The sequence below is a fragment of the Triturus cristatus genome, chromosome 8, assembly GCF_964204655.1.
Source record: "Triturus cristatus chromosome 8, aTriCri1.1, whole genome shotgun sequence".
Classification (NCBI taxonomy): Eukaryota; Metazoa; Chordata; class Amphibia; order Caudata; family Salamandridae; genus Triturus; species Triturus cristatus.
The window spans coordinates 1,386,475,778-1,386,499,981 of NC_140591.1; the positions used below are offsets into that span (position 1 = coordinate 1,386,475,778).

The window sequence follows — 24,204 nt, forward strand, 5'->3', positions numbered from 1 at the left end:
AGAGGCCGCGAGTCACTCAGCAGGCCCAGGTGACTTCAGCGTTCAGGAGCCGCGACAGCGTCAGCAGGCTCGGGGTTCCAGGTCTTCTCTCCCTTTGTTTCTCCGGCACCCCTTGTTATACTCCGCTTGCTCTTTGAAGTCCGGGGTCCTCGCAGAGGGGGGACTGGGGTGACGGAGGGGGTTCGGCGGGATTTCCTGCCGCTCACTTCTTTGGTCTTTTCAGGTGGGTCTGGGAGGGACCCCAGACGCTCGGCAGGGGAGGCGCCTGCTCCCCAGGGGCCTGGTGGCCGATCGAGTCTTCCCGGGGAAGGCGACCCGAGGTGTGACTGGGCTGGCGCCTTTGGGTCTGGCTCGAGGGTTCCCGCTCCCTCGGTCGGACATGCGTGGTAGGGTGTCGAGTCTGTCATGGCTCTGGCCGGCCCTCGGATCTGGTGGCTGGGGCGGCCGGAGTCGGAGATGTCGTGTCTTGAGGGTGGTTGCAGGTTGGCTGGATGATTGGGAGGGCAACGCCGTGAGGCCGGTCTCACAGCTATGAACTGTGACGTCCATTAAGATGTGCATATGGCTGGGTCCAAATTGGGGTGGTGTGGTGAGCAAAAGAATGACTGATTAAACCCAGATCCTTGTGAATGTTTGCATTGTCCAGCATTCCGTCCATCAATTGTTTCTTTTGCATATGTCGCCCTAAGTGGGAAGGGTATGCCCAGCCTTGGGTCCGTGCTCTCTACACCACTGGATTCAAGCTAGCCTGGCTGATGAAGGGTGATGCCCTGAAACCGGTCCCAGGATGCTGGTTTCTGGTCCAGGGAGGACATGGTTTGGCAGTTCGGGCTAGACTGTTCCCACAAGGAACAGGGTCAAGACTGATTTGCATATGGCTGGGTCCAAACTGGGGTGGTGTGGTGAGCAAAAGAATGATGGATTGAACCCAGATCCTTGTGACTGGGGGTGAATCTTGGCATTGTCCAGCATTCCTTCCATCGTTTCTTTTGCATATGAAAACACCCCAGGACATCAGCGCCAGCTTCAGAAAGCTTTTTTAGGGGGTGGGGGTGGCGTGGTGGGATTCAAATGTGCCTAGTATGCAGTTCTTGGCACGAGGACCCGTCCCTTTCAAGGCCTCGCCCCCTCCTTACACGGTGAGATTATTCTGCAAGTTGGCAGGTATGGAATATTGTAATATGAACTCTTCACTCGCACACCGTTCATTCATCGCTCCCATAACATGCACGCCCATTGACAGTTACCAGCTCGTAGATCTCCTCCTCGGGGTTTGGTATATAGTACTGAGTCTTGTTGTCAATCAGAAACCTAAGGCGCAGGTAGTGAGCGAAGGTGTCCAGCAGGTAGCTCTGCAAAAAACACAAGAGGATATCCTTGTCTTAATCGAACCAACTTTATTCCACGTACATACATACGCTTGCTACTAGATGGCGCTATCGCCACAGGAAAGGTTTCTTCCTGGCTTAACTACGTGCAACAGTCTCGTAAGGCAGTCGAATTTCGAAGGCAACTTTACATTTAAAGGTTATTTAACCAATACGTTCAGGACCACTGAACAACACGAATTCCTTAAAAAATATTATGTTAAACAGGGTTCAAAGATCTAGCATTCAGAAACATTTTAATATAATAAAATGGAATACAATAAAATATTTTATGTTCCGATTTGTAAGAATAACAGACACGCATAGTACATCAAATAAGAAAAAGGGCATACAACATAACGAAATAGCAATTAGGAATGCCACTTTCGTAGTTCTAGCCTCTCGAAGCTGTGCTGAATACTAGAAACTTATCATCAGCTTTAACCTATTGATAACAGAGGGTGATGAGAAATGTTTACAGTGCATATAAGAGGACAATGTCCCACCAACAAATGAAAAGAAAATAACAGATGCTTAACTTCCACCGCAGATTAGCAACACTTCTGGCTGTGACAAAATATGAAAGGCAGCCAAACCTCTACTCTGTACCTTTTCAGGCGCTAATGACGATTTCACATCTGCATTTGTCAACACACCAGAACTTAAGAAAACAAGTATTGGCAACGCCAGTGAGTTTCGAGAGCTATTAGCTTTGCCAGCGTCTTTTGTCATTTATCCGTTGTACAGTAGAGTGCAGTGGCGCAGAGTGGTGTATAATAGAGTTGTGTAGAGTGTAGTATAGTAGAGTGGTGTAGAGTGCAGTGGTGCAGAGGAGAGGGGCATACAGTACAGTGGTATAGAGTGCAGTGGTGCACAGTAAAGTGGTGTAGAGTGCAGTGGCATTTAGAGGAGTGGTGAAGTAAGGAGTGGTGCAGACTGCAGTGCCATAAAGTGTAGTGATGCAGAGTAGAGTGGCATAAAGTCAATGGTATATAGTAGAATGGTACGAAGTGCAGTGGCGTAGAGTGGTAGTGTGAAGAAGCGTAAAGTAGATTGTCGTATAGTGCCGTGGCCTAGAGTAGAGTGGTGTAGTGTAGTGTAGAGTGCAGTGGCATAGAGTAGAGGCACAGACTAGAGTGGCGCAGAGTAGAGTAGCGCAGAGAAGAGGCAGTAGTGGTGCAGAATAGAGTAGTGCAGAGTGGAGTACCGTAGAGTGCAGTGGTGCAGAGTGTAGTGGTGCAGAGTAGAATAAAGTACAGTGATGTAGAGTATCTGTGGCTAAGAGTGGGGCCGTGTAGAGTGGTGCAGAGAAGAGCGCAGTTGTATAGAGTGGCGTGGAGTGTTGCAGAGTACAGTGCATTGGCATAGAGTGGAGTGATGCAGAGTAGAGTGCAGTGGTGTCAAGTGACTGGCTAAGAGTGGCATGGAGTGGAGTGGTATAGAGTACAGTGAATTGGCATAGAGTGGAGTGATGCAGTGTAGAGTGCAGTGGTGCCAAGTAGAATAAAGTGCAGTGGTTTAGAGTGGCTGTGGCTAAGAGTGGCGCAGAGTGGAGTGGAGTGGTGCAGGGTACAGTGCATTGGCATAAAGTGGAGTGATGCAGTGTAGAGTGCAGTGGTGTAGAGTGACTGGCTAAGAGTGGAGTGGAGTGGTATAGAGTACAGTGAATTGGCATAGAGTGGAGTGATGCAGTGCAGAGTTCAGTGGTGCAGAGTAGAATAAAGTGCAGTGGTTTAGAGTGGCTGTGGCTAAGAGTGGCGTAGAGTGGAGTGGTGCAGAGTACAGTGAATTGGCATACAGTGGAGTGATGTAGTGTAGAGTGCAGTGGTGCAGAGTAGAATAAAGTGCAGTGGTGTAGAGTGACTGTGGCATAGAGTGGCGTGGAGTGGAGTAGAGTACAGTTCATTGGCATAAAGTGGAGTGATGCAGTGTAGAGTTCAGTGGTGTCAAGTGACTGGCTAAGAGTGGCGTGGAGTGGAGTGGTATAGAGTACAGTGAATTGGCATAGAGTGGAGTGATGCAGTGTAGATTTCAGTGGTGCAGAGTAGAATAAAGTGCAGTGGTGTAGAGTGGCTGTGGCTAAGAGTGGCATGGAGTGGTGCAGAGTACAGTGAATTGGCATAGAGTGGAGTGATGTAGTGTAGAGTGCAGTGGTGCAGAGTAGAATAAAGTGCAGTGGTGTAGAGTGACTGTGGCCAAGAGTGGCGTGGAGTGGTGCAGAGTACAATGCATTGGCATAGAGTGGAGTGCTGTAGTGTAGAGTGTGGTGGTGCAGAGTAGAATAAAGTGCAGTGGTGCAGAGTAGAATAAAGTGCAGTGGTGTAGAGTGACTGTGGCTAAGAGTGGTACAGAGTGGAGTGGAGCAGAGTACAGTGAATTGGCATAGAGTGGAGTGATGCAGTGTAGAGTGCAGTGGTGTAGAGTGGCTGTGGATAAGAGTGGCACAGAGTAGAGTGGAGCGGAGCAGAGTACAATGCATTGGCATAGAGTAGAGTGATGCATTGTAGAGTGCAGTGGTGCACAGTAGAATAAAATGCAGTGGTTTAGAGTGACTGTGGCTAAGAGTGGTGCAGAGTGGAGTGGTGCAGAGTACAGTGAATTGGCCTAGAGTGGAGTGATGCAGTGTAGAGTGCAGTGGTGCAGAGTAGAATAAAATGCAGTGGTTTAGAGTGACTGTGGCTAAGAGTGGTGCAGAGTGGAGTGGTGCAGAGTACAGTGAATTGGCAGAGAGTGGAGTGATGCAGAGTAGAATAAAGTGCAGTGGTGTAGAGTGAATGTGGCTTAGAGTGGCGCAGAGTGGAGTGGTGCAGAGTACAGTGCATTGGCAGAGTGGAGTGATGCAGAGTAGAGTGCAGTGGTGCAGAGTAGAATAAAGTGCAGTGGTGTAGAGTGAATGTGGCTAAGAGTGGCGCAGAGTAGAGTGAAGTGGTGCAGAGTACAGTGCATTGGCAGATTGGAGTAATGCAGAGTAGAATAAAGTGCAGTGGTGTAGAGTGACTGTGGCTAAGAGTGGCACAGAGTGGAGCAGAGTACAGTGAATTGGCATAGAGTGGAGTGATGCAGTGTAGAGTGCAGTGGTGCAGAGTAGAATAAAGTGCAGTGGTGTAGAGTGAATGTGGCTAAGAGTGGCACAGAGTGGCGTTGAGCAGAGTACAGTGAATTGGCATAGAGTGGAGTGATGTAGTGTAGAGTGCAGTGGTGCAGAGTAGAATAAAGTGCAGTGGTGTAGAGTGACTGTGGCTAAGAGTGGCGTGGAGTGGTGCAGAGTACAGTGCATTGGCATAAAGTGGAGTGATGCAGTGTAGAGTGCAGTGGTGTAGAGTGGCTGTGGCTAAGAGTGGCACAGAGTAGAGTGGAGCAGAGTACAGTGCATTGGCATAGAGTGGAGTGGTGTAGAGTGCAGTGGTGCAGAGTAGAATAAAGTGCAGTGGTGTAGAGTGTCTGTGGCTAAGAGTGGTGTGGAGTGGTATAGAGTACAGTGAATTGGCATAGAATGGAGTGATGCAGTGTAGAGTTCAGTGGTGCAGAGTAGAATAAAGTGCAGTGGTGTAGAGTGGCTGTGGCTAAGAGTGACGTAGAGTGGAGTGGTGCAGAGTACAGTGAATTGGCAGAGTGGAGTGATGCAGTGTAGAGTGCAGTGGTGCAGAGTAAAATAAAGTGCAGTGGTGTAGAGTGGCTGTGGCTAAGAGTGGCACAGAGTAGAGTGGAGTGGTGCAGAGTACAGTTCATTGGCAGAGTGGAGTGATGCAGAGTAGAGTGCAGTTGTGCAGAGTAGAATAAGGTGCAGTGGTGTAGAGTGACTGTGGCTAAGAGTGGCGTGGAGTGGAGGAGAGTACAGTGATTTGGCATAGAGTGGAATGATGCAGTGTAGAGTGCAGTGGTGCAGAGTAGAATAAGGTGCAGTGGTGTAGAGTGACTGTGGCTAAGAGTGGCGTGGAGTGGAGGAGAGTACAGTGATTTGGCATAGAGTGGAATGATGCAGTGTAGAGTGCAGTGGTGCAGAGTAGAATAAGGTGCAGTGGTGTAGAGGGACTGTGGCTAAGAGTGGCGTGGAGTGGAGGAGAGTACAGTGATTTGGCATAGAGTGGAATGATGCAGTGTAGAGTGCAGTGGTGCAGAGTAGAAAAAAGTGCAGTGGTGTAGAGTGACTGTGGCTAAGAGTGGCACAGAGTGGAGTGGAGCAGAGTACAGTGAATTGGCATATAGTGGAGTGATGCAGTGTAGAGTGCAGTGGTGTAGAGTGGCTGTGGATAAGAGTGGTGCAGAGTAGAGTGATTTGGCATAGAGTGGAATGATGCAGTGGTGCAGAGTAGAAAAAAGTGCAGTGGTGTAGAGTGACTGTGGCTAAGAGCGGCACAGAGTGGAGTGGAGCAGATTACAATGCATTGGCATAGAGTGGAGTGATGCATTGTAGAGTGCAGTGGTGCAGAGTAGAATAAAATGCAGTGGTTTAGAGTGACTGTGGCTAGGAGTGGAGTGGTGCAGAGTACAGTGAATTGGCATAGAGTGGAGTGATGCAGTGTAGAGTGCAGTGGTGCAGAGTAGAATAAAGTGCAGTGGTGTAGAGTGAATGTGGCTAAGAGTGGCGCAGAGTAGAGTGAAGTGGTGCAGAGTACAGTGCATTGGCAGATTGGAGTAATGCGGAGTAGAATAAAGTGCAGTGGTGTACTGTGGCCAAGAGTGGCACAGAGTGGAGCAGAGTACAGTGAATTGGCATAGAGTGGAGTGATGCAGTGTAGAGTGCAGTGGTGCAGAGTAGAATAAAATGCAGTGGTTTAGAGTGACTGTGCCTAAGAGTGGTGCAGAGTGGAGTGGTGCAGAGTACAGTGCAGTGGTGCAGAGTAGAATAAAGTGCAGTGGTGTCGAGTGAATGTGGCTAAGAGTGGTGCAGAGTACAGTGGAGTGGTGCAGAGTACAGTGCATTGGCAGAGTGGAGTGATGCAGAGTAGAGTGCAGTGGTGCAGAGTAGAATAAAGTGCAGTGGTGTAGAGTGACTGTGGCTAAGAGTGGCGTAGAGCAGAGTGGAGTGGTGCAGAGTACAGTGCATTGGCAGAGTGGAGTGGTGCAGAGTAAAGTTGCATAGATTCGAGTGGTGTATAGTAGAATGGCGTTGAGTGCAGTAGGTAGAGCAGAGTGGTTAGAATGGTATCTAGGCAAAAACTTAAATTGGCGGCATATAGAAATTGTGTAATAATGAGAATTTTCAGTTTATCATCTGTGGTTAAATAACTGGAAATAGGATTGACAAGCCTTTTCAGGGGGCCTACGGCCTTTCTAAAGTTATCGTCTATGCATTTTTTCTACTACATACTACTCGAGTGAAATTATTTTTGAGGGCACCAAGAAAATCCTATGATGGCAGCTCTCTGAACCTAGACTCGCATCACATCATTCAATAGCAACAAAGCTGATATTCTTTGTGATCAGAAGGACAATGAGCAGTTTTGAAAAATAAAGCACAGCAGCGCGATACCAAACATATGAACTGGTAAGAACCTTTACTGCAGAAAGTGCAAGATTAAAAACTTCAATCTACCCCAGGGCTGCTAAAGATTGCTATATGGGGCGTTACATTACAAAGAAACTTTTTATTTCAAAGATCAGAAACTGTGGATATTTATGCAGGCCGCCTTAATGGGATTTTTCTAAGTCATATGTGGATTTTTGGGTGCAGTGCCTGGTCTGCAGCCAGGCCATGTGGTTTCCAATATGCCTTTGATCACACTGCACACTGCCTTTGGCCTTGTGCCGCTCACCGGGTGCTGGGTCTGGCCTGAGACTAGGCCACGAGCCAACCTCTGTGCCACCATACCAACTGCACATTCTAAAGGCCATGCAGGGCGAGCTCTGCTGCCCACAGAGCCTGGTCTCCGCCTCAGCACCGCACAGGCCTCTATCCCACTGAATCAGAAGTGCAGCTCCTTTGGCTATGGGATTTCGGTACAGAGATGGTCCTGTTTGTGCTCTAGTGCCTTCGGCACTGGTATTGCTGGCCTGGTCTTCAGCTGTGCCCAGTGGGCTCTGGGTACAAAGCCTGGCCGATATCCAAGTGATACCAAAGGGGATGATGGACGGAGCGCTTGAGCAAATCAAACACTCACCCCCAGTCAACTGATCTGGATTAATCCATCATTCTTTAGCTCACTCAACCACCCCAGTTCAGACATGGCCATATGCAAATCAGTCTGACCCTGTGCCTCATGGGAACAGTCCAGCCCGTACTGCCAAGCCATGTCTTCCCTGGACCGGAAATAAGCATCCTGGGACCGGTTTCTGGTTCATAACCCTCATCAGCCAGGCTATCTTGAATCCAGTGGCAAAGTGAACAAGGGACCTGTCACGATTCACTGGCCGGTTGTAACGCTAGCTGTAATAGCATATTTCCGGCCAGGAACTACGTACCCCAGCATGCTTAGCGGGGCGTGGCGTGCGTAACGCAGGGGCGGAGCCGGAAACAGGATTCAAAGCGGCTGAGCCCCGGGCGGCGTTGCCGATTATTCCTCCCCGTGGTCTGTTCCCGCGCAGATCGGAATGCCGGCTTTTCTTCGATAATGCAGAATGATAAGGATTGATAAATAGTCAGGAGCAGCTGAACCCAGCATGATTTCACTGACTAAATGTTTTTTGCTTTACAGATAAGATCTTCTTTATCCAGAATTGCCTCAACTATCAACTTGATTTTAAATTTGGGCCTACTTTTTTCTAATTCTTTGTTCTAGTTTCTCAAAGTAAGTTCAATAATAAGGTCTTCCTTACTGCCCACAAAATAGCTATTCAGCAAAGACTAAAATATTCATACATTTTCTTTTAGGACATACATTCTTTGCAGTATACACAAGCTACTGTAAAAAGAGATGCTGGCACCACAACCTCCAATCTAAAAAATGTTACCAGATAGCAATTGAGTAAGTACTATCACATATTAATAAAATCTATGGAAACCAGGTATATCCTAGCACTTATTGCATACTACCAGGTATTCATAAGTCCCTAACTGTTATTATATTACAGGAATCAGATTTAGAACAACATATTGGCTTTGATATCCTAAAAATTATACTAAGTAAAATAGGCAATTAAAATCTCTATGGAAGTTACTAGTCAGTACTTCATTCTTTACTTGTTCTCTTTATCTACTCACTCATTTTCTTGCTCTATCTAGTCTCTAATATCTTCTTCCGTTGTGACCTGTAATGATGTACAAAAAGTATTATTTGACTATATTTTGTCTGGTTAAGTTTGAATTCTTTCTTGAATTACTCAACTGATTTTGTATGTGATTATCTGTTCAGTTGGTATTTATGTCCAGTAGTACCAAATTAGTTTGTATGAACTTTACTTAGTAATTGTTGTAAATATGTGTATATATAATATGTTGTATATAATAGACTATAGTTTCCAGGTGTTTCTAACAACAATTATATGTAAATATGATTATGTATGCCCCTCCAATATTTATTTCTTACCTTTATGTATAAATATTATCTCTATTTCTTAGAGTGACAATGCATTAAGACGGTGTCCTGATGAAGGCATTCCTTGCCGAAACGCGCGTAGTCTCCATCCACCGCTTTGCTTTCACCAATTTCGATTTGAATTCAGTATCAATTATCTTATATGTATAGATGTGTTGTATCAAATTTTCTCATGTATATAGATGTGTTGTATCATATCTTCAACATTTGGAATTAATAATATAAGTTGAAAAGAATAATCTTGTATATTATCATTAATTTTCTTTTATGAAAATACTCAATAAATGATTTTAAAAAAAATAATTCATCTTGTTGGAGCTGCATTTATAAATAGAGATGAGTAAATCTATATAGTTATACACCTGGCAAACGAGTGGTAGTCTTTGATCAAGGTTGCTATAATCTTTTTCTAAATTCATAACCCTCATCAGCCAGGCTATCTTGAATCCAGTGGCAAAGTGAACAAGGGACCTGTCACGATTCACTGGCCGGTTGTAACGCTAGCTGTAATAGCGTATTTCCGGCCAGGAATCACATGCTTAGCGGGGCGTGGCGTGCGTAACGCAGGGGCGGAGCCGGAAACAGGATTCAAAGCGGCTGAGCCCCGGGCGGCGTTGCTGATTATTCTTTCCCGTGGTCTGTTCCCGTGCAGATCGGAACGCCGGCTTCTCTTCGATAGCGGTAAGAGGGTTCTGGAGTGCAGACTCTTGGAACCGCCAGCTCCTTGCTCTGGTCCGATGACAGACATCTCAAGTCCCGCGATCTCCTCTGTTGGCAGTAACGCGTTTCCATAGCCGTTACATGCAGAGGAGAGTTGTCGCCCGTAGAGGCGCTTGGGCAACATTGTCCCTGTTGGAAAAAAGGCCAAATCGTGGTTATTTATGCAGGGAGGGTATAGTGCCCGCGATTTGACACACATCCGGATATACGCATATTACCAGTGAGCATGGGTGTGTGCTGTGCCGTTCATATTGTGGAAAAGAAGCGCATTCAAAGGTTCCCTTTAAGTCGGTGAGCGTGGAAGTGTGCAGTGCCTTTCGTACTTTGGGAAGAGACACGCAGTCACATATACGCATTCAGTTGGTGAGCGTGAAGTGTGCAGTGCCTTTCGTACTTTGGAAAAGCCGTACATTCCAGAGTGACGTCTTATATCAGTGAGTGTGGGTGTGTGAAGTGACTTTCGAACTGAGGAAAAAACACACCTCCATATTTGTGGATTTGCTTAAAGGAAAAAGGGGCTATCGTTCCTTCATTATCACCTTTTGTTTAGTAAGAAGAGAGGGAGTGTGTGATTGGTAAACACGCAACTATTGTGTTCTGTGGCTTTGAACTCAGAGCTCCCTTATGTACGAAGCGCCAGGTGTGGCAATATACTCACAGCAAGGGTGCTCCGATATATGTTCTATTGTGGAGCGCTTTATTGTGCAGTAGTTGTGTTTTCCTCTTTTCTACATTTACTCAGGAACCAACACGTAAGCATTCCGGAGGAAGAAGCGTTGTAGGGACCCCTGGTTACCGGTCCGGATTACTCCTGGTTTGCCTCCTTCAGTGCCACATTGGTTTCTCTGTGAATGTATTCCGAGCCACCTTTCTTTTCTTTACAGGTAGGAAAGGAGACGTAGAGGGGTTAAGTGTAGGGGAAAAGGGACTTGGAAGTAAGAAGAACGACACAGCTGTTTGGTATTTATATTGTTTCTTTATTTCTCTACACAGGTCTCCCTCCCCGCAGTCCCCATCCTTTCCTTCCCCCGCTCAATTGCCCCAAGAGTCTGTGTATTCTACATGCGCCAGACTTGGGTCGATTCAGAGGTGGGCCCCCATAGAGCATCAACACAGCCCTGAGGACTCGGATTTGGAAGGCACGACAGGACCCACGTCCGGGCATACCCTGCCAATCAAGCTATCCTGGCTGAAGAGGGGTGAAACCCCGAAACCAGTCCTAGGATGCTTGTTTCCAGTCCAGGGAGGACCTGGCTTGGCAGTTCGGGCTGGACTGTACCCATGAGGCACAGGGTCAAGACTGATTTGCATATGGCTGGGTTCAAACTGGAACGGCATGGTGAGCAAAAAAAACGATGGATTTAGGCCCAGGGGTGAATGTATGACATTGTTCTGCATTCTGTCCATCAACTGGTGTTTTTGCACTGGCCAATATCCAGGCACTGGGCCAGCCCACTGCTTCCACAGTGCTTGTTGCACAGTCATGTCGAGAATTTTCCTTTATTAAAACTGTATTTCTAGATCTGCCAAAAAATTATTGTAAAAAAATCCCTGTGTCTGCGAAACGTGGATGGATACTGCAAACCAAGCAATACAAACTGGCAATTCTTTTTGGGGTGGTGAAGCCCTACAAACTCTCTGACGTCAGTGGATACAGCCGCCTTCCCCCTTACACCTTTGTTTAAGATGCAGGCTATGGCTCCTGGCACCCTGTAGTGACCATCGTATCAAACATGTTCAGTCTCTGACAGGCAATAAGTATAAATATATGTTTGGCGCTTCTGTTGTAAATATACAGGATCTCTAAGTAACACCGACAGAGCGGTATGTGTGTATCGAGCACAAATACAGACAGAGGGCAATTTCACTTGATTACAGTATGATAGAAAAACAGTCAACCCGTATTTTAGTAAGTCATCAATATATATCAATGTTCAATATATACACTAGGTCAATGAGGTCTGGAAAATCCACTTAAAGGTTTATATCTCCTGAGCTAAGCAGATGGGATTCAATATTGTGTGAAACGCTGTCTCATGTTATTAGGCAGGAGGGGGAGGGTGAAAAGAAGCATACATGACAGTGGAAGTAATGAAAGACCGGAGTGCTTGATTTGACACAATATTGGGAAAGATTACTACATTCCCAGAGGGAGTAGTAAGATGTTTCCTCCAGACAACAGAAAGAAGATTAGGGATCAGCCTGCAGCAAACATTAAAAAAAAAAAAAAAACAGGATACCATGTCCTGTGAATCACTGGAGGTGGCTGTGGGTTAATCTGTAAAACCCAGCCAAGGAGGCACAGCGTCGAAATTATAAGCAGGAAGAAGGGTGTAGGTTGAGAGACTACCGGATATACGCTAGGAAAGGTGAATTGATCAAATATGATATGGGAAGCACCGTATTGTCATACAAGACACTAAACCCCACAGAAAGAAATTAGGTTATTATGGTGTGCAGGGAAAAACGTGAAAAAGCAAATTAGAAAGAAGGCTACTTAAGGAAGTGTATGGCCCATTCACTTTAGGTCACTTTGGACTCTGCTGCATCAAGGATAAGGGACAAAGGTAAAAAGGCCAACAGGAAAACAAGCATTGGCAAATCCAATAGGCCTTGCCTACGGAATAGCTATTGGTTTTGCCAGTGTGATCTAGCAATGTTGTACACCAGTGTGGCTGCTGTTCAGCATAACTAAAAGGTTTTGGCATAGAGGAGAGTGGTGAGTGCAGTGTGTGGAGTGTTGTACAGTGGCATAGAGTGACGAGGATTAGAGTGGAGTGGAAGAGTGGTGTGGCATGGAGTGGAAGAGTGGTGTGGCATAGATTGGACGTTCCTACAGGGTTTAATAGTGGCATAAAATGGAGTAGGGTGTCAGAGTGAAGTTTTGTAGAGTAGAGGGACACAGAGCAGAGGGACAGTTGCCTAGAGTGTCATGCAGTGGGGTGGCGTAGTGTGTAGTAGAGTTTCTTAGAATGGAATAGAGTAGTAGAGTGTCATAAAGTGGAGTATTGTTGAGTGGAATGTCAGAGTAGAGTGGTGTGTCTTGAAGTAGAGTGGCCTAGAGAGGATTTATGTGACAATCCTGCTGGATGCGGCCCTCAGACGTGCTGTTTTGTAGGAAGCTAAAAGCTTGTTTTTTCAGGCAATCCTTGACTACTTAATTCTGTATCGGGTGGTGGCGTTTATTTTGTCCACTGACGAGAAAGAATTCTTAGAGTGGGGACACACCGTCTGGAGTAACCAGGCACTTTATAAACTTCTTATCTAATCTAATTCAGATATATTCTGAAATATTTGCACGGTTCATTTATAGACATTTACATTTTGTTGTCTGCTAGAATAAATGACATCCTACAGACTTTCGCCTCACATGGGTACCCAGCAGGATTGACAAATAAATCCTCTCATTTTGAAGTTATAAAAAGAAAGGTAAAAACCAAGCTCTTTCAGAAGGCCTAGCCTGACATCTGACTTCTGTCTGAATGTACAGCAAATGTGACAAGATAAGAACAGAATTTAAAAGCACGTTTACAGAAAGCAGGCACTCAAGGATGCTTTTGTTGAAGAATACAAGGAGCTCTGCTAAACTATATGCAGGATGGACTAACTCAGGCTAGCCAGACTAAAATAAAGCCAACAAATAGAAAGCAAGCAAATGTGACTTACAAACCACAAATCCAATGATGAGCAATGGGAGGAATGTATTCTCAGGGAAGCTTTCCAAATGTCCCCAGGCCTGTGGCCAGAGGAAGGACTCTAGTAACAGGAAAATGTACTTGGTTCATGCTCCAAGGTAGTGACAAGCAAAAGCCCCAGAAGGAAGCTTGGGGCAAGGAGGAAGTGCTGACCAATGATAAGTAAAGAAACATGAATGACGTGAGAGCCAACCAATGGTAAATAAAGATAAGTAATAAGTCCCTTTTGTAGGAAAGTAGTATCTGCTTCTTATAGTTACCCCCACTTTTTGCTGATGTTTCACTGTTTTTCGACTTTAGTCTGACTGGGGCCCTGCTGATCAGGACCCCAGCCTAGCTGCTTCCTCTCTAAAATGATTCCAAGTACTTTAGGTACACTCCAAATTGGATTCTGGGGTACCCTTATAAGTCATTAGTATATGGTATACTATGTACCCCGGGCATAGGTACCCCAGAGGCCTACCAGGGACTGCAGCATGTATTATGCCACCCCTGGGAAGCCTTCCAAAATGACACCACTGGACTGCTACTGCAGCCCGGGTAAGGTGATGCATGTACCCCTTACTGAGATATAGGTTCACTATATCTCTCAATATCACTGCACATATACACCTATCAGTCACCTTACTAATCCTGAAGGCAGGGTGCTGGGTTTTATGTGAGAGGGTGCCCATGCATGAGCAGAGCCCCTCTGCAGCCTTCGGAACCTTTATTCCGGGGTTGTTTGTGATGCAGCCACACCATATACTCTTAAGTGCATTATAACCAAACGGTAAATGCTAACTTTGGGATGGCTGCACAGAAACATGTCGTGTTTGGTGTCAAACACCTTGGAATCATACCCACACACCAGTAACTGGTGTGGGAGTATGATCCCATCCTTCTAGAGGGAGAGACATGACAGCACCGGGCTAACAGAGCCCTGGCATTACAAACTGGATGCTGCCAGCCACAGACAAGAGTCTGCCCTCCTGCTGCTGGACGAAACTCCGGCAGGGGAGACCTGGATAATAGGTTTCCTGTCACAGGGAGGTGTCACCTCCTCCCACACAGGCTTTAGTGTATTGGGGCTGGGTGGGTGCACTCCAAGAGTGCTTTGAAGTTCAGCACTGGGTGCACATTTGGTGTCCCTGTGCATAGTCCAGTTCAGACCGGTTGCAGGGGCTACCAGCCACTGCTCTGGCACAAAACTGGACAAAGGAAATGGGTGTAGCCACCCCTCTTTCCTGACCCTCCCATAGGTGGGTCCCCAGAGTATGTCCAACCCCTTCCTTAGGTATAAAGAAGGAACCCCTGACTACGGGACTTTAGATTACACCTTAATGAAACTCTGATACTGAATCCCGGACCTTCGACGATCTACATTGAACTAGATGACTGAAGAATCTCCCTTGGAGTAAAGGAATTACTCCCCTGCAAGGCAAGCACCAAAGATGCATCTGTCCGGTTTGCATCTCCGAAGCTCCCGCCGGACTCCGAAGAATTTTGCAAAACAGGAGGTGGGTTTCCATGGTCTCTGAGGTCGATCTGTGCACTCAGCAATTCTGAGGCCTGTATCCCTCGTGGAAGACCGTGCAACCTGAACCCCTGGACACCGCGACCATTTGCAGCAGCATCAGCTTTCCAGCGACTCCTGCAGCTGAGCTTTGGGTTACTTGTAGCCCTGACCCCGAGCAGCATTTGCATCGAAGATTGCCCGCTTACACTCCACTCTCGAGGTCCCTTCGCGATCCCTAGTCCGTTGCCTGGTGGGTCTCTGTGAAGGCAACTTTACTCCTAATTGGCTTACCTGGTTGCTCCAGACGTGCCCTGACTCTCCATTGCTTGGGGAGTCCACAGGACTTTGCTGGTCCACACCGAAGCAACTTTTCTCTTCCTGCGTGGGTTGCTGTTGCCAAAGCTTGTTGGGTCCAATCCGGGCACCGACACCGCAGCACTCAATATCCTTCGTGGGACAGCTTGAATCCAGCTCCTGGTCGTCATCGATGCCTCCTGGTCCTCGTGGATGCAGAGTCAAGCTTCACCTCTTCGCACCTGAAACACACAACATCGGTGGGCATTTGTCTATCGTGCCCCTAGTCACTGGCAAGTGACCCAGACTCTGTCCCCTCTGCTTTCAGGTTCTTCTGATCATCGATCCAGGCTTGGATCACACCGGACACTTCTCTCCCTCCCGGGAGCAGCACTTTGCAGCAGATCGCCATTGAAATCAACAACGATTCCCGACACCATTTGACACCCATGCACCCGGCTTCCCAGGGTGAGGTAACTTGAGTACTCCGGTGCTCCCATGGGTGCTGGCCCTAGAACCCCCCCCCCCCTCCCAAGGGGTTTGCTCAAAGTCCTCTCCTAAGTGTCTTTAACTTCTAAAATTCCAACTGCGACTTTCCCATAGAATAGTACGGGGCCCACGCCGGTGTTCTCACACTGTCCGTGTCCCTCGTGGGACTTCTGGGTCACTACCTTGGGTGGTTCCTTGGGGTCCCAGCGATTCTACCTGCTCTAGGCACTGTGTCTAGCCTAGTTGTGGTTCTTATACCACTTTCTTAATATATGGTTTGGTCCGCCCCTAGGGCCCATTGTATATTGTGCTATTTACTGTCGTTTTAGAATTGTATTATTGTGTGCCTTGCTCTTTAACTTCATAAAGAGGTTAGTAGAGAGTGTTTAGAAATAAACACATATATTTTATATATATACCTTGTGTGGTTCTCCTTTCATTTAGTAATTCAAGAGGTTATAATCTGGTAAACCAAGCTGCTTTACACTCCTTCCAGACTTAGCCTGAAGGCTGCTCTCCATAGCTACCACTAGGATAGCTTTCAATAAAGGTTGTCTTTAAACCTATCATCAATAAGGGTTGTTTGGACTGGTGCAAGGTGCCCACTATAACTAGTGGACAGCATATGCCAGGCCAACTTCTCACACCTTTTAAGATTTTTTTTTTTTCCCCAAGAACAGTAGCTTTCGCAAACAGCACATGCACACTGTTGGCAAAACCTGAACACGAGTTCTCACTTGCGCAAAAAGTGCATTCGTGAAAGCGGAGTGGCCTGGCAACAAATGGGAGCTGTCGGACCGCCGATAAATTGTAAAAATAAGAATTGTAAGGACCATGAGTGGAGGGAGAGCAATAAAGAAGCGGGTGGGGGGGAGCAGGTGGGGCAAAGCAATGGGGAGTAGGAGGGGTATTAAATGAAGAACAAAAATGGCAGATGAAGGAGAAAGGAGCAATACAAAGCATGTGGGGTGGGGGGATGAGCATTTAACAGAAAAATCAGCACACGAGGCAGAGAGTTGGGGAGAGAAGAGCAGCATGGAGAGCAGGTTTTTGGGACAGGAAAGCAGCACGAGGGAGAGACATGGAAAACACATGCACGTTCATGGAGTGCTTCAAGAAAAAGAAAAAAAGTAATTCTTTAAATGTGAGTAGCGGAAGGGTATAAGTCAGCTGATCAAAAAGATGTTAATTGAGAGTAAGCCCCAGGGCAGAGGCACAAGAAGGGGAAAGCAAGCCAACAATGGCAAGCAAGTAAATAAGAGTGGCAAAGCCAACCCATGTTAAGCAATGGACCGACTGTAAGCTCACTCCAAGTTTTTGGTATGTTCCACAAGAGGCTTTCCTACCAGACAGATAAAAGCTGTCACACCAATAAATTCAATGCATGCCGAAACTGAGTAATACTCCTGTAGCCATCCCAGGAACACACCCACCCACAAACAACCAGGGGAATGTACACGACACGAAAGACAAATGGACACATTTGTGCAGGCACATATGCATGTACAGGCTATTTCCCCAAGGGCACACATAGAAGACACACATAAAGGCACACGTACAGACATCTCAAAGGTTCACATGCACTCGTATGGGTACAAATGAAATTCATAGTGTGCAGTAGCTAAAAAGATGATGGATCACTGAATGGATGCATAGCTGCATGTGAACAAATATGGGCGAATGAACAGGACAGTTTGTAACCAGGGATGTATGGATGGATGGGTATGTGTAGAGGGTTAGAATCATGAATGAATGTTTTAGGCAATGAGTGGACTTGTGTGAGTATGCATGATTGGATCTTGATTTAAGAGTGTACGATGGATAGACCTGCGGTGCATGGACAGGATGGATGGATAGATAGATATTCCTTGCAATAATTCACACACAGGATTCTTTGGCATGCAGCGGCCATGGACAAGCAGCAATACGAGCAGGGTCTGTTAAAACTGCACAGATAAAAATATTAAGAAGCCTAATGCTCGAAGTGAGCACTGCTGCACAGCTGTGAGAAGCCCCCCTACTTACGTTTCCATCTCTTCTGATTGAACAAACGACTCCCTTACATGAACAGGAATACAGAAGAAACATACTTCAGCACGCTCCGGCACAATATGCGCAAACTGAAAAAATGCCACTCGTACTGCTAAAATCTTCACATTTGATAACGCACTTTAAAGCACATGAAAATCTACCAACACGGATGAGCTGAATTGGGATCAAAAATGTCTCAGTGCAAAATGAACATTGTGCATATACGTACTTTGACAATTAGTATTAATGACCTCAGTTAAAGATATTAATAGGTGCTTCTCAATTCTAATTGGATTTTTCATCCATCAAAAAATGCATGCATTAGAACTTGCAAGACAATCATCTACCAACATGACTTTGTTCCCTTTAAACAAAATAGCCTCTTGGGACGTTCAGTGTATGCAGAAGGATTCTCCCGAACAGACAGTAACATTTGGTGAGAGATGTACAGTCCACTGGGCAGAGCCAAGCCGTGAGTGTTAAAGTCTCAGGCCATTGTTTGAAAGAGAACAGTAGAAGAAAGCCAATGGCTGAAAGGTGCCCAGTTCACTATATATACATTGTTTGGAATAGATGTGCTTGGGAGCTGTACGATCAAATCCCAGACGTAAGAACACTGACATGCAAGTGTATAAGCTTAGAATGCATGTACATGGTATTGGTAGGAAAACAACTAAGTGGCATTTCTTTGTGTGGGGCACTGCTCTAAACAATGGGACAGAGCTGGCCTGGCCCTAACACGGCTCTTGCGACAATGGGACTCCAATATAATGCACTAGTGTCATGAGCAAATGTCAGTGAAAATCCATCTTTGCCTTCCACTCTAAGCACGAACCATTTCATTCAAACTCCAAAGAACATCTTATATTTGTGTGAGTGACTGATAATGCTATTCAAGGGGTGTTAGGCTGAACCTAAATAGAAGGTCATTAGGGGAAAGCAAATGCTCTTGAATGTTTAGCTGCTAAATAAAAATATATATGATAATCCTTGTTTATGACAGTTTTTGCAGCAACGTGTCTAAATGAGTTGCAGATTGCCACGTAGCTCTATGTTGTCGAGGCGCTATATTTCCAGTCTTGGACTTCCATCTGACAGATCACCATAAGTGTTCTGGAACGTGTAGTCAGGGGCGTTTAATTATACTTTACTGACAACACACCTGATGCCAAAGATTCTGCAGCTAAAAATACCAGATTTGGAAATCTGTTCTGTCAAGCTGAATCTGGGTAGCATCCTCATAAGGGGCGGCCATTTTAAGGACTATTACGACAAGAAGGAACCAGGGCATCATAAGTCTTTGTCGAACTTTAGGGCCTTTCATGAGGACGTGTTTCCCTCACAAGGACTGCCATGAATATTGACCAAACTCGATGACCTGCGTCCTGTCTTACTGGAAAAGGATTTGCAATGTACCACGGATGTGGTGTGTGCATGATTTGTGTGCATTGTGTCAATGCCATTGACAGACAGTAAGTTGCGCCTCTTTGTATATCTAAGACAAAACAAACTTCAGCTACAGTTCCGTATTGCACTAAAATTCTAGTTTTTGGCGAGTGTTGCCAATAAATGGTTTTATATCCATTATTTCCTTTAAATGATTGCTTATATTAGTGATTTTTTTTATCATTTAATTACTAGTAATTAATTATTTACAACAGATTGCACACTGGCGCAGCCCCATGTGCGTACATTTATGTAGCAAAGTTTTCAAGCAGTTAATGTATGTGTGCTTATCAGACAAAGACAACGTGAAAGTATTTACGATTCATAGAAATGCTACAGAAAGATGCTAACAGGAGAAACTATATCTGCCTTACCAATGAGCATCCATTTATATAAATGTGAGTCCATGTATTGTATTAACTTCTTTTCGGGTTAGAACCATGTACCATTTAAGTTCTGCAGCTGAAACGTGTATTGCTATTAAAAAGCAATTCACACCTCTTAGTATCATTAACAATTGTGTTAAAAACTTGCATTGGTACATCTGAACAAGTGTGAAATCGATCCAACAACAATGACAAACGTACATATTTTAATATTGCAATCTCTTTGGCAACAGTGCTTCATCTCAACAATAACCATATCGCATACAGGAGCATTACTTATAGGTGATCCGGTTTCTGTTTTTTATAAGTGCTTTAACCTTGACGAGAACAGCTATTTACACAAATTGGCGATGACATCTGTCATGCAACGATGCGAACATTTAGACAATCGGGGGTATTACACAAACAGAAAAAACGAAGTTTAAAAACATGAAATCAAGGAAAATGTGACAGTCCTCAGAGAAACTAGAACATGAAAAAATGCACATGAAATGAAGATCTTGAAATGTTTACCATAGCAGAACTCGACAGGCTCACGGATGGCAGATGGCAAATTGGTGTGAAATGACAAAGACAAAATAGAAAAAAGGAAAAGAGAATAAGCGAGATGCAAGAGATAGAAGAAAGACTATGTTTGGTAAATGCCGCAGAAGACATCCGTACGACACATCTACAAAGAACACCATCATAACATGCAATTGGAGGGAGACAGTCAAGTACCTTGAAAAGCTCGATTCCCTGCTACCCAAAAGATCACACTCTGCCTGGCTTACATCCCCATGCGCGAGATCCTGCGATGCCTTAAGCTTGGCTCCTCAGCGGCTCCGGAAGCGGGGATCTGCAGCTTGCATTGGGGACCCACTGGGCAGGTAATTGCCCTAGACAGTTGTTTTCTTCCTCAGCATCTTTCCAATAAGGACATATTATATGCTAGCGCATCAACTGAGAAGGTTTAATTGTAAAACAGGCTGTGACGAGCGCGCGCCAGCCTCTGAGCTGTCAGGGGAGTGCCTGAGCTTTCAGCAGGCATCACTTCAATCAATTTCCCCCACGGTTTCATTGCTTGCAAAGCTCTGGGATCTTAAAGAAAATTGCCACTAGAGGGGAATATGACATTAATTTTACAGCTATACAAGAAACCCCACAGGGGAATCGAAATATTGAGTCCCAGGCATGGAGGAAACGTATTTACCTAATTACACAACCATATCAAAACTCTTTTGGTTTACAGCTGTGCTTTGAACATAATCCTGTCCTCCTGGGACCACTGGCTCAATTACAAACACTCAAAGATAGGGATATCCATTTCATAGCAAGGCGTCAACTAGATACATTTGCGAGAAGGCTTCTCATTTTCATACCACGTCACCAATATTTGCAGTAAGTCATCTGCCTCCGTTGCATTAACTGGTTTATTTGATCACCTTGCACAGTCATCTAATGTTTTACATCGGCTACATATAACAGGGAAAGGTGTTCAAGTGGAAAAAGGCTTGCAGAGCAGTATATGGTCAAATCTCTCTCTCTACCTTGCAGATCGTGTCGAGAGCATCCCTCGCGGTGTCTTCCGGGTGGACGATGGCAAGCACCGGCTGGTCATTTGGCAAGCACACCCAGGACGGAGTTAGGTATTCTTGGACCCAAATGTCGCTCTCGTGATTGTGCTGATGGACATTTGTCAATGACACGTCCTTTTCCATCTAGACAACAAAATGAAGAATACCAAAGCAGTTCAAGTAAATGCAGGGCTACATGGGCACACAAGAAAAAACCGCAGACGCATTTTGCATTTAAGGTAGTGCAGTACAGCATCCCTACGCTATTTAGGATTCATCTTCAACTAGAAGAGCCTCCAGCGTGCACCACTGCAGGCCCAGGTTCATCACACAGATTTGGAAACGTATCTAGCTTTGTAGCAAAATGACTCCTCCCTCCCTCTTTTACGACGCCCAGAACAAAAGAGGCTCGGAATTAGGCCATTGTCCTGACCCATCTGCATGGTGTTTCCATAGTCAGTCCGCGTGCAAAACTACCCTATTGCGGAAACTCCAGTATCTGAAGATGGGGTTTAAAACCAACTTTGGAGAGCACTGTTAAAATTCTGAAAGACCATTTCAAATACCAGCTCGCATTTGCTTTTACATAATTGTTCAGTGGTCGCTCATTTTAACACAGCTCAGTTTCTGTCAATCATATCCAGTTTGAAAGGGTCCAGGCAGCAGGTAACATTTCAGTATTTCTTTAGAGCCAGTACTACATGTTTCTTGGCACCTTTAAAGGTGCTAAGTGGCATTTTTAAGCTTTTACCTGCTTTTGATGACTGCACGTTCGATCCCAAATTTTTGAGACCCAGTATACCCACTTCCAAACATGGGAACCACGGTAAAGTCTAAGAAAAGATTTCAGGTGTGTCATTCAGTAGAAGCATACAAGACTACAACACCCAGAATGAAGTAAGCTATCACACAAAACTCCAGGATTGGAAATAGTGTCTGGTAATAACCTGAATAGATGGCCACAGTCCTTATACAAAAACAGGTGCACCCAGCACAAACAATGAAAATGTGCCGTAATATGATAAATGTGCTTCCCTCAGGGTAGCCACAAACTCGTGCTGCCCTGGGGCAGCGCATTCAGGTGAAAAACAGTGAAAGATTTAAAGTCACTCTGTGTTTTCACAGTGCAGGCGGCAACCCACCTGCACTTTGAAGGAGTATTAGAGATTCTCATGCAGGCTGGTGCAGCAAATGACTGCACCCACCTGCAAGGGGATGTCTGGGGGGGAGGGGGGTCTATAGGATAGAGCTGCCATCAGGGGGCTCACTGATAATGTGCCATCTTTTAGGTGGCACACTGTCAGTGCTCCTCCGGAGAGCTTCTTTGCCTCTGCGCCCACATCTGTAATACGGCGAGGGCGCAGAGGCAAAGGTATTCCCTCATATGCATGGGGCACGTCCCCATTAAAAAATGAGGGAACGCCCTCTGAAGATATCGATGGGGCTTTATGTGTGCCAGCGTTATCAGTATTACAGAAGGGGCTGCACAAACATCCGCAGCCCCTTCTATAATACCAAAGTGCCCTGGCAGTGCATAAAGGGCGCAGAGGCAAAGGTATTCCCTCATATGCATGGGGCACGCCCCCATTAAAAAATGAGGGAACGCCCTCTGAAGATATAGATGGGGCTTTATGTGTGCCAGCGTTATCAGTATTACAGAAGGGGCTGCACAAACATCCGCAGCCCCTTCTATAATACCAAAGTGCCCTGGCAGTGCATAAAGCAGGCCCAAACGCCCGTTGTGACCCCGAAGCACTTGTATAATACGGCCCCTGGTTACTGAACTACTCTGTAATGTTCTCTTAAGCTTCAGGTAATACACAAACTGGCAGGGTTTGGATTAGAATGTTTTTTGCTTTCTGTAACTTTGTGAAAAGTAAACACTATGCAATCTTGCATCTTCCATTTAATTATAGACCAAGTAAGAAAGGAGCAGTCAAGGTATTCTTTGATTGCTTCACCTAAATGTCTCACCTTGACCAGAGACCAGGGCATCATTCAATAACCGGATGCTAAGCATGCAAGTCCTATGCAAGAATGGGTTCATGAAGCGATGTCCTAGACCTTTGGTACCACACAAGTAACCCATCTGACAATTTGCGGCAATGTAAAGTAGTACAGCTGGCACCTGGAATGGCAAAACCACATTCAAGCCACCTACAGCATAAGTAAATGATGGAGTGTGTAGGACCAGGTACGATTCATCATTGAAGCCACCACAGGCATTCGGTCAAAAGATAGAGAAGTGAAACGCCTACGCTTGTAGGTACCTTAATCCCTTTAATGTACGAATGTCCAAAGTAGAATCGGGTGCATCTGACCACATGCCAATTTTTTCAGGGTTATCTCTATGTAAATGATTATTATTGTGATTTATGTACATTTAATGAAAGTGGTTGTCCTGGAAATTTGCATAGATCCAACCCTCCTTTACCTGCTTATAAACCCCTACTGTAATGTTATCCAGGTCTTTCATCATCTAGATTATAGCTGGCATGATTAGCAATACAATTTCATGATTAGTATTAATTCATCTTTTTCCATGCCTTACTTCATACACGTCGCTATCAATACATAACGAGTTTGAGGATTCGACCAAATAAATGTTTAACTTACTCCACGCTTGTTTTTTTGGGGGGTGGTGTCTTCTTGCCCAGTCTTTTCTACATCAGTGAGAGATGAATTTAGTGCTTAATTTGTTTTTAAAAATCCACATAATAGGACCAAATATCATGGTGAATGCTGGGGTTATCAAAGACCAAGGATAGTCAGACTCGATTCCACGTCATGCTCTTTCTTCCACCCCCATTCCTTTTCAACTCTATCTCACACGCATGGGGTTTTCAGCCCTACTTTCTCCTTTCCACACTGTGATTATATCTTTCGCTTCCTCCTAGCTCTCATTTTGGTTCAAAATCTAATCATTGAAAATAAGTCCCAATCCACATAACTGAATGTTCCTGCCCGTGATATCACCCCCAACCACCGGCACTGGATAATTGAACAGTATAGCTTATGAAAACCTTTTTTAATCAAACAATTTACCTTGTCTTCAGATATTGTGTCATCAAATATTTCTTCCAAGGATTTCTTTACCGATTCCACGCCTTCACCGAACACCTGCACAAAAAGGAAACACGGTTAAAAGCAAGATCTCTGTGCTGATTTTTCAGACCGTATACAAGTTAACACATTATTCAACAAAGGCTTAAGCACATATAATACTTGCTGCTGTGCACCCAGTGCT

General features: G+C 45.4%; 1 protein-coding gene across 3 annotated transcripts in view; it reads right to left on the reverse strand.

Moving 5' to 3' along the window:
• TIAM1 (TIAM Rac1 associated GEF 1) overlaps nucleotides 1–24,204 on the reverse strand; it is a 491,618-nt gene that overhangs the window by 206,543 nt on the left and 260,871 nt on the right. For all 3 annotated transcript variants that reach the window (XM_085623101.1, XM_085623102.1, XM_085623103.1), the window contains 3 exons: nucleotides 24,003–24,077; nucleotides 20,931–21,101; nucleotides 1,248–1,352 (listed from right to left, as the gene is read on the reverse strand). In XM_085623101.1, the coding sequence (XP_085479227.1) occupies nucleotides 1,248–1,352; nucleotides 20,931–21,101; nucleotides 24,003–24,077 (351 nt within the window). The remainder of the gene's footprint in view (nucleotides 1–1,247; nucleotides 1,353–20,930; nucleotides 21,102–24,002; nucleotides 24,078–24,204) is intronic.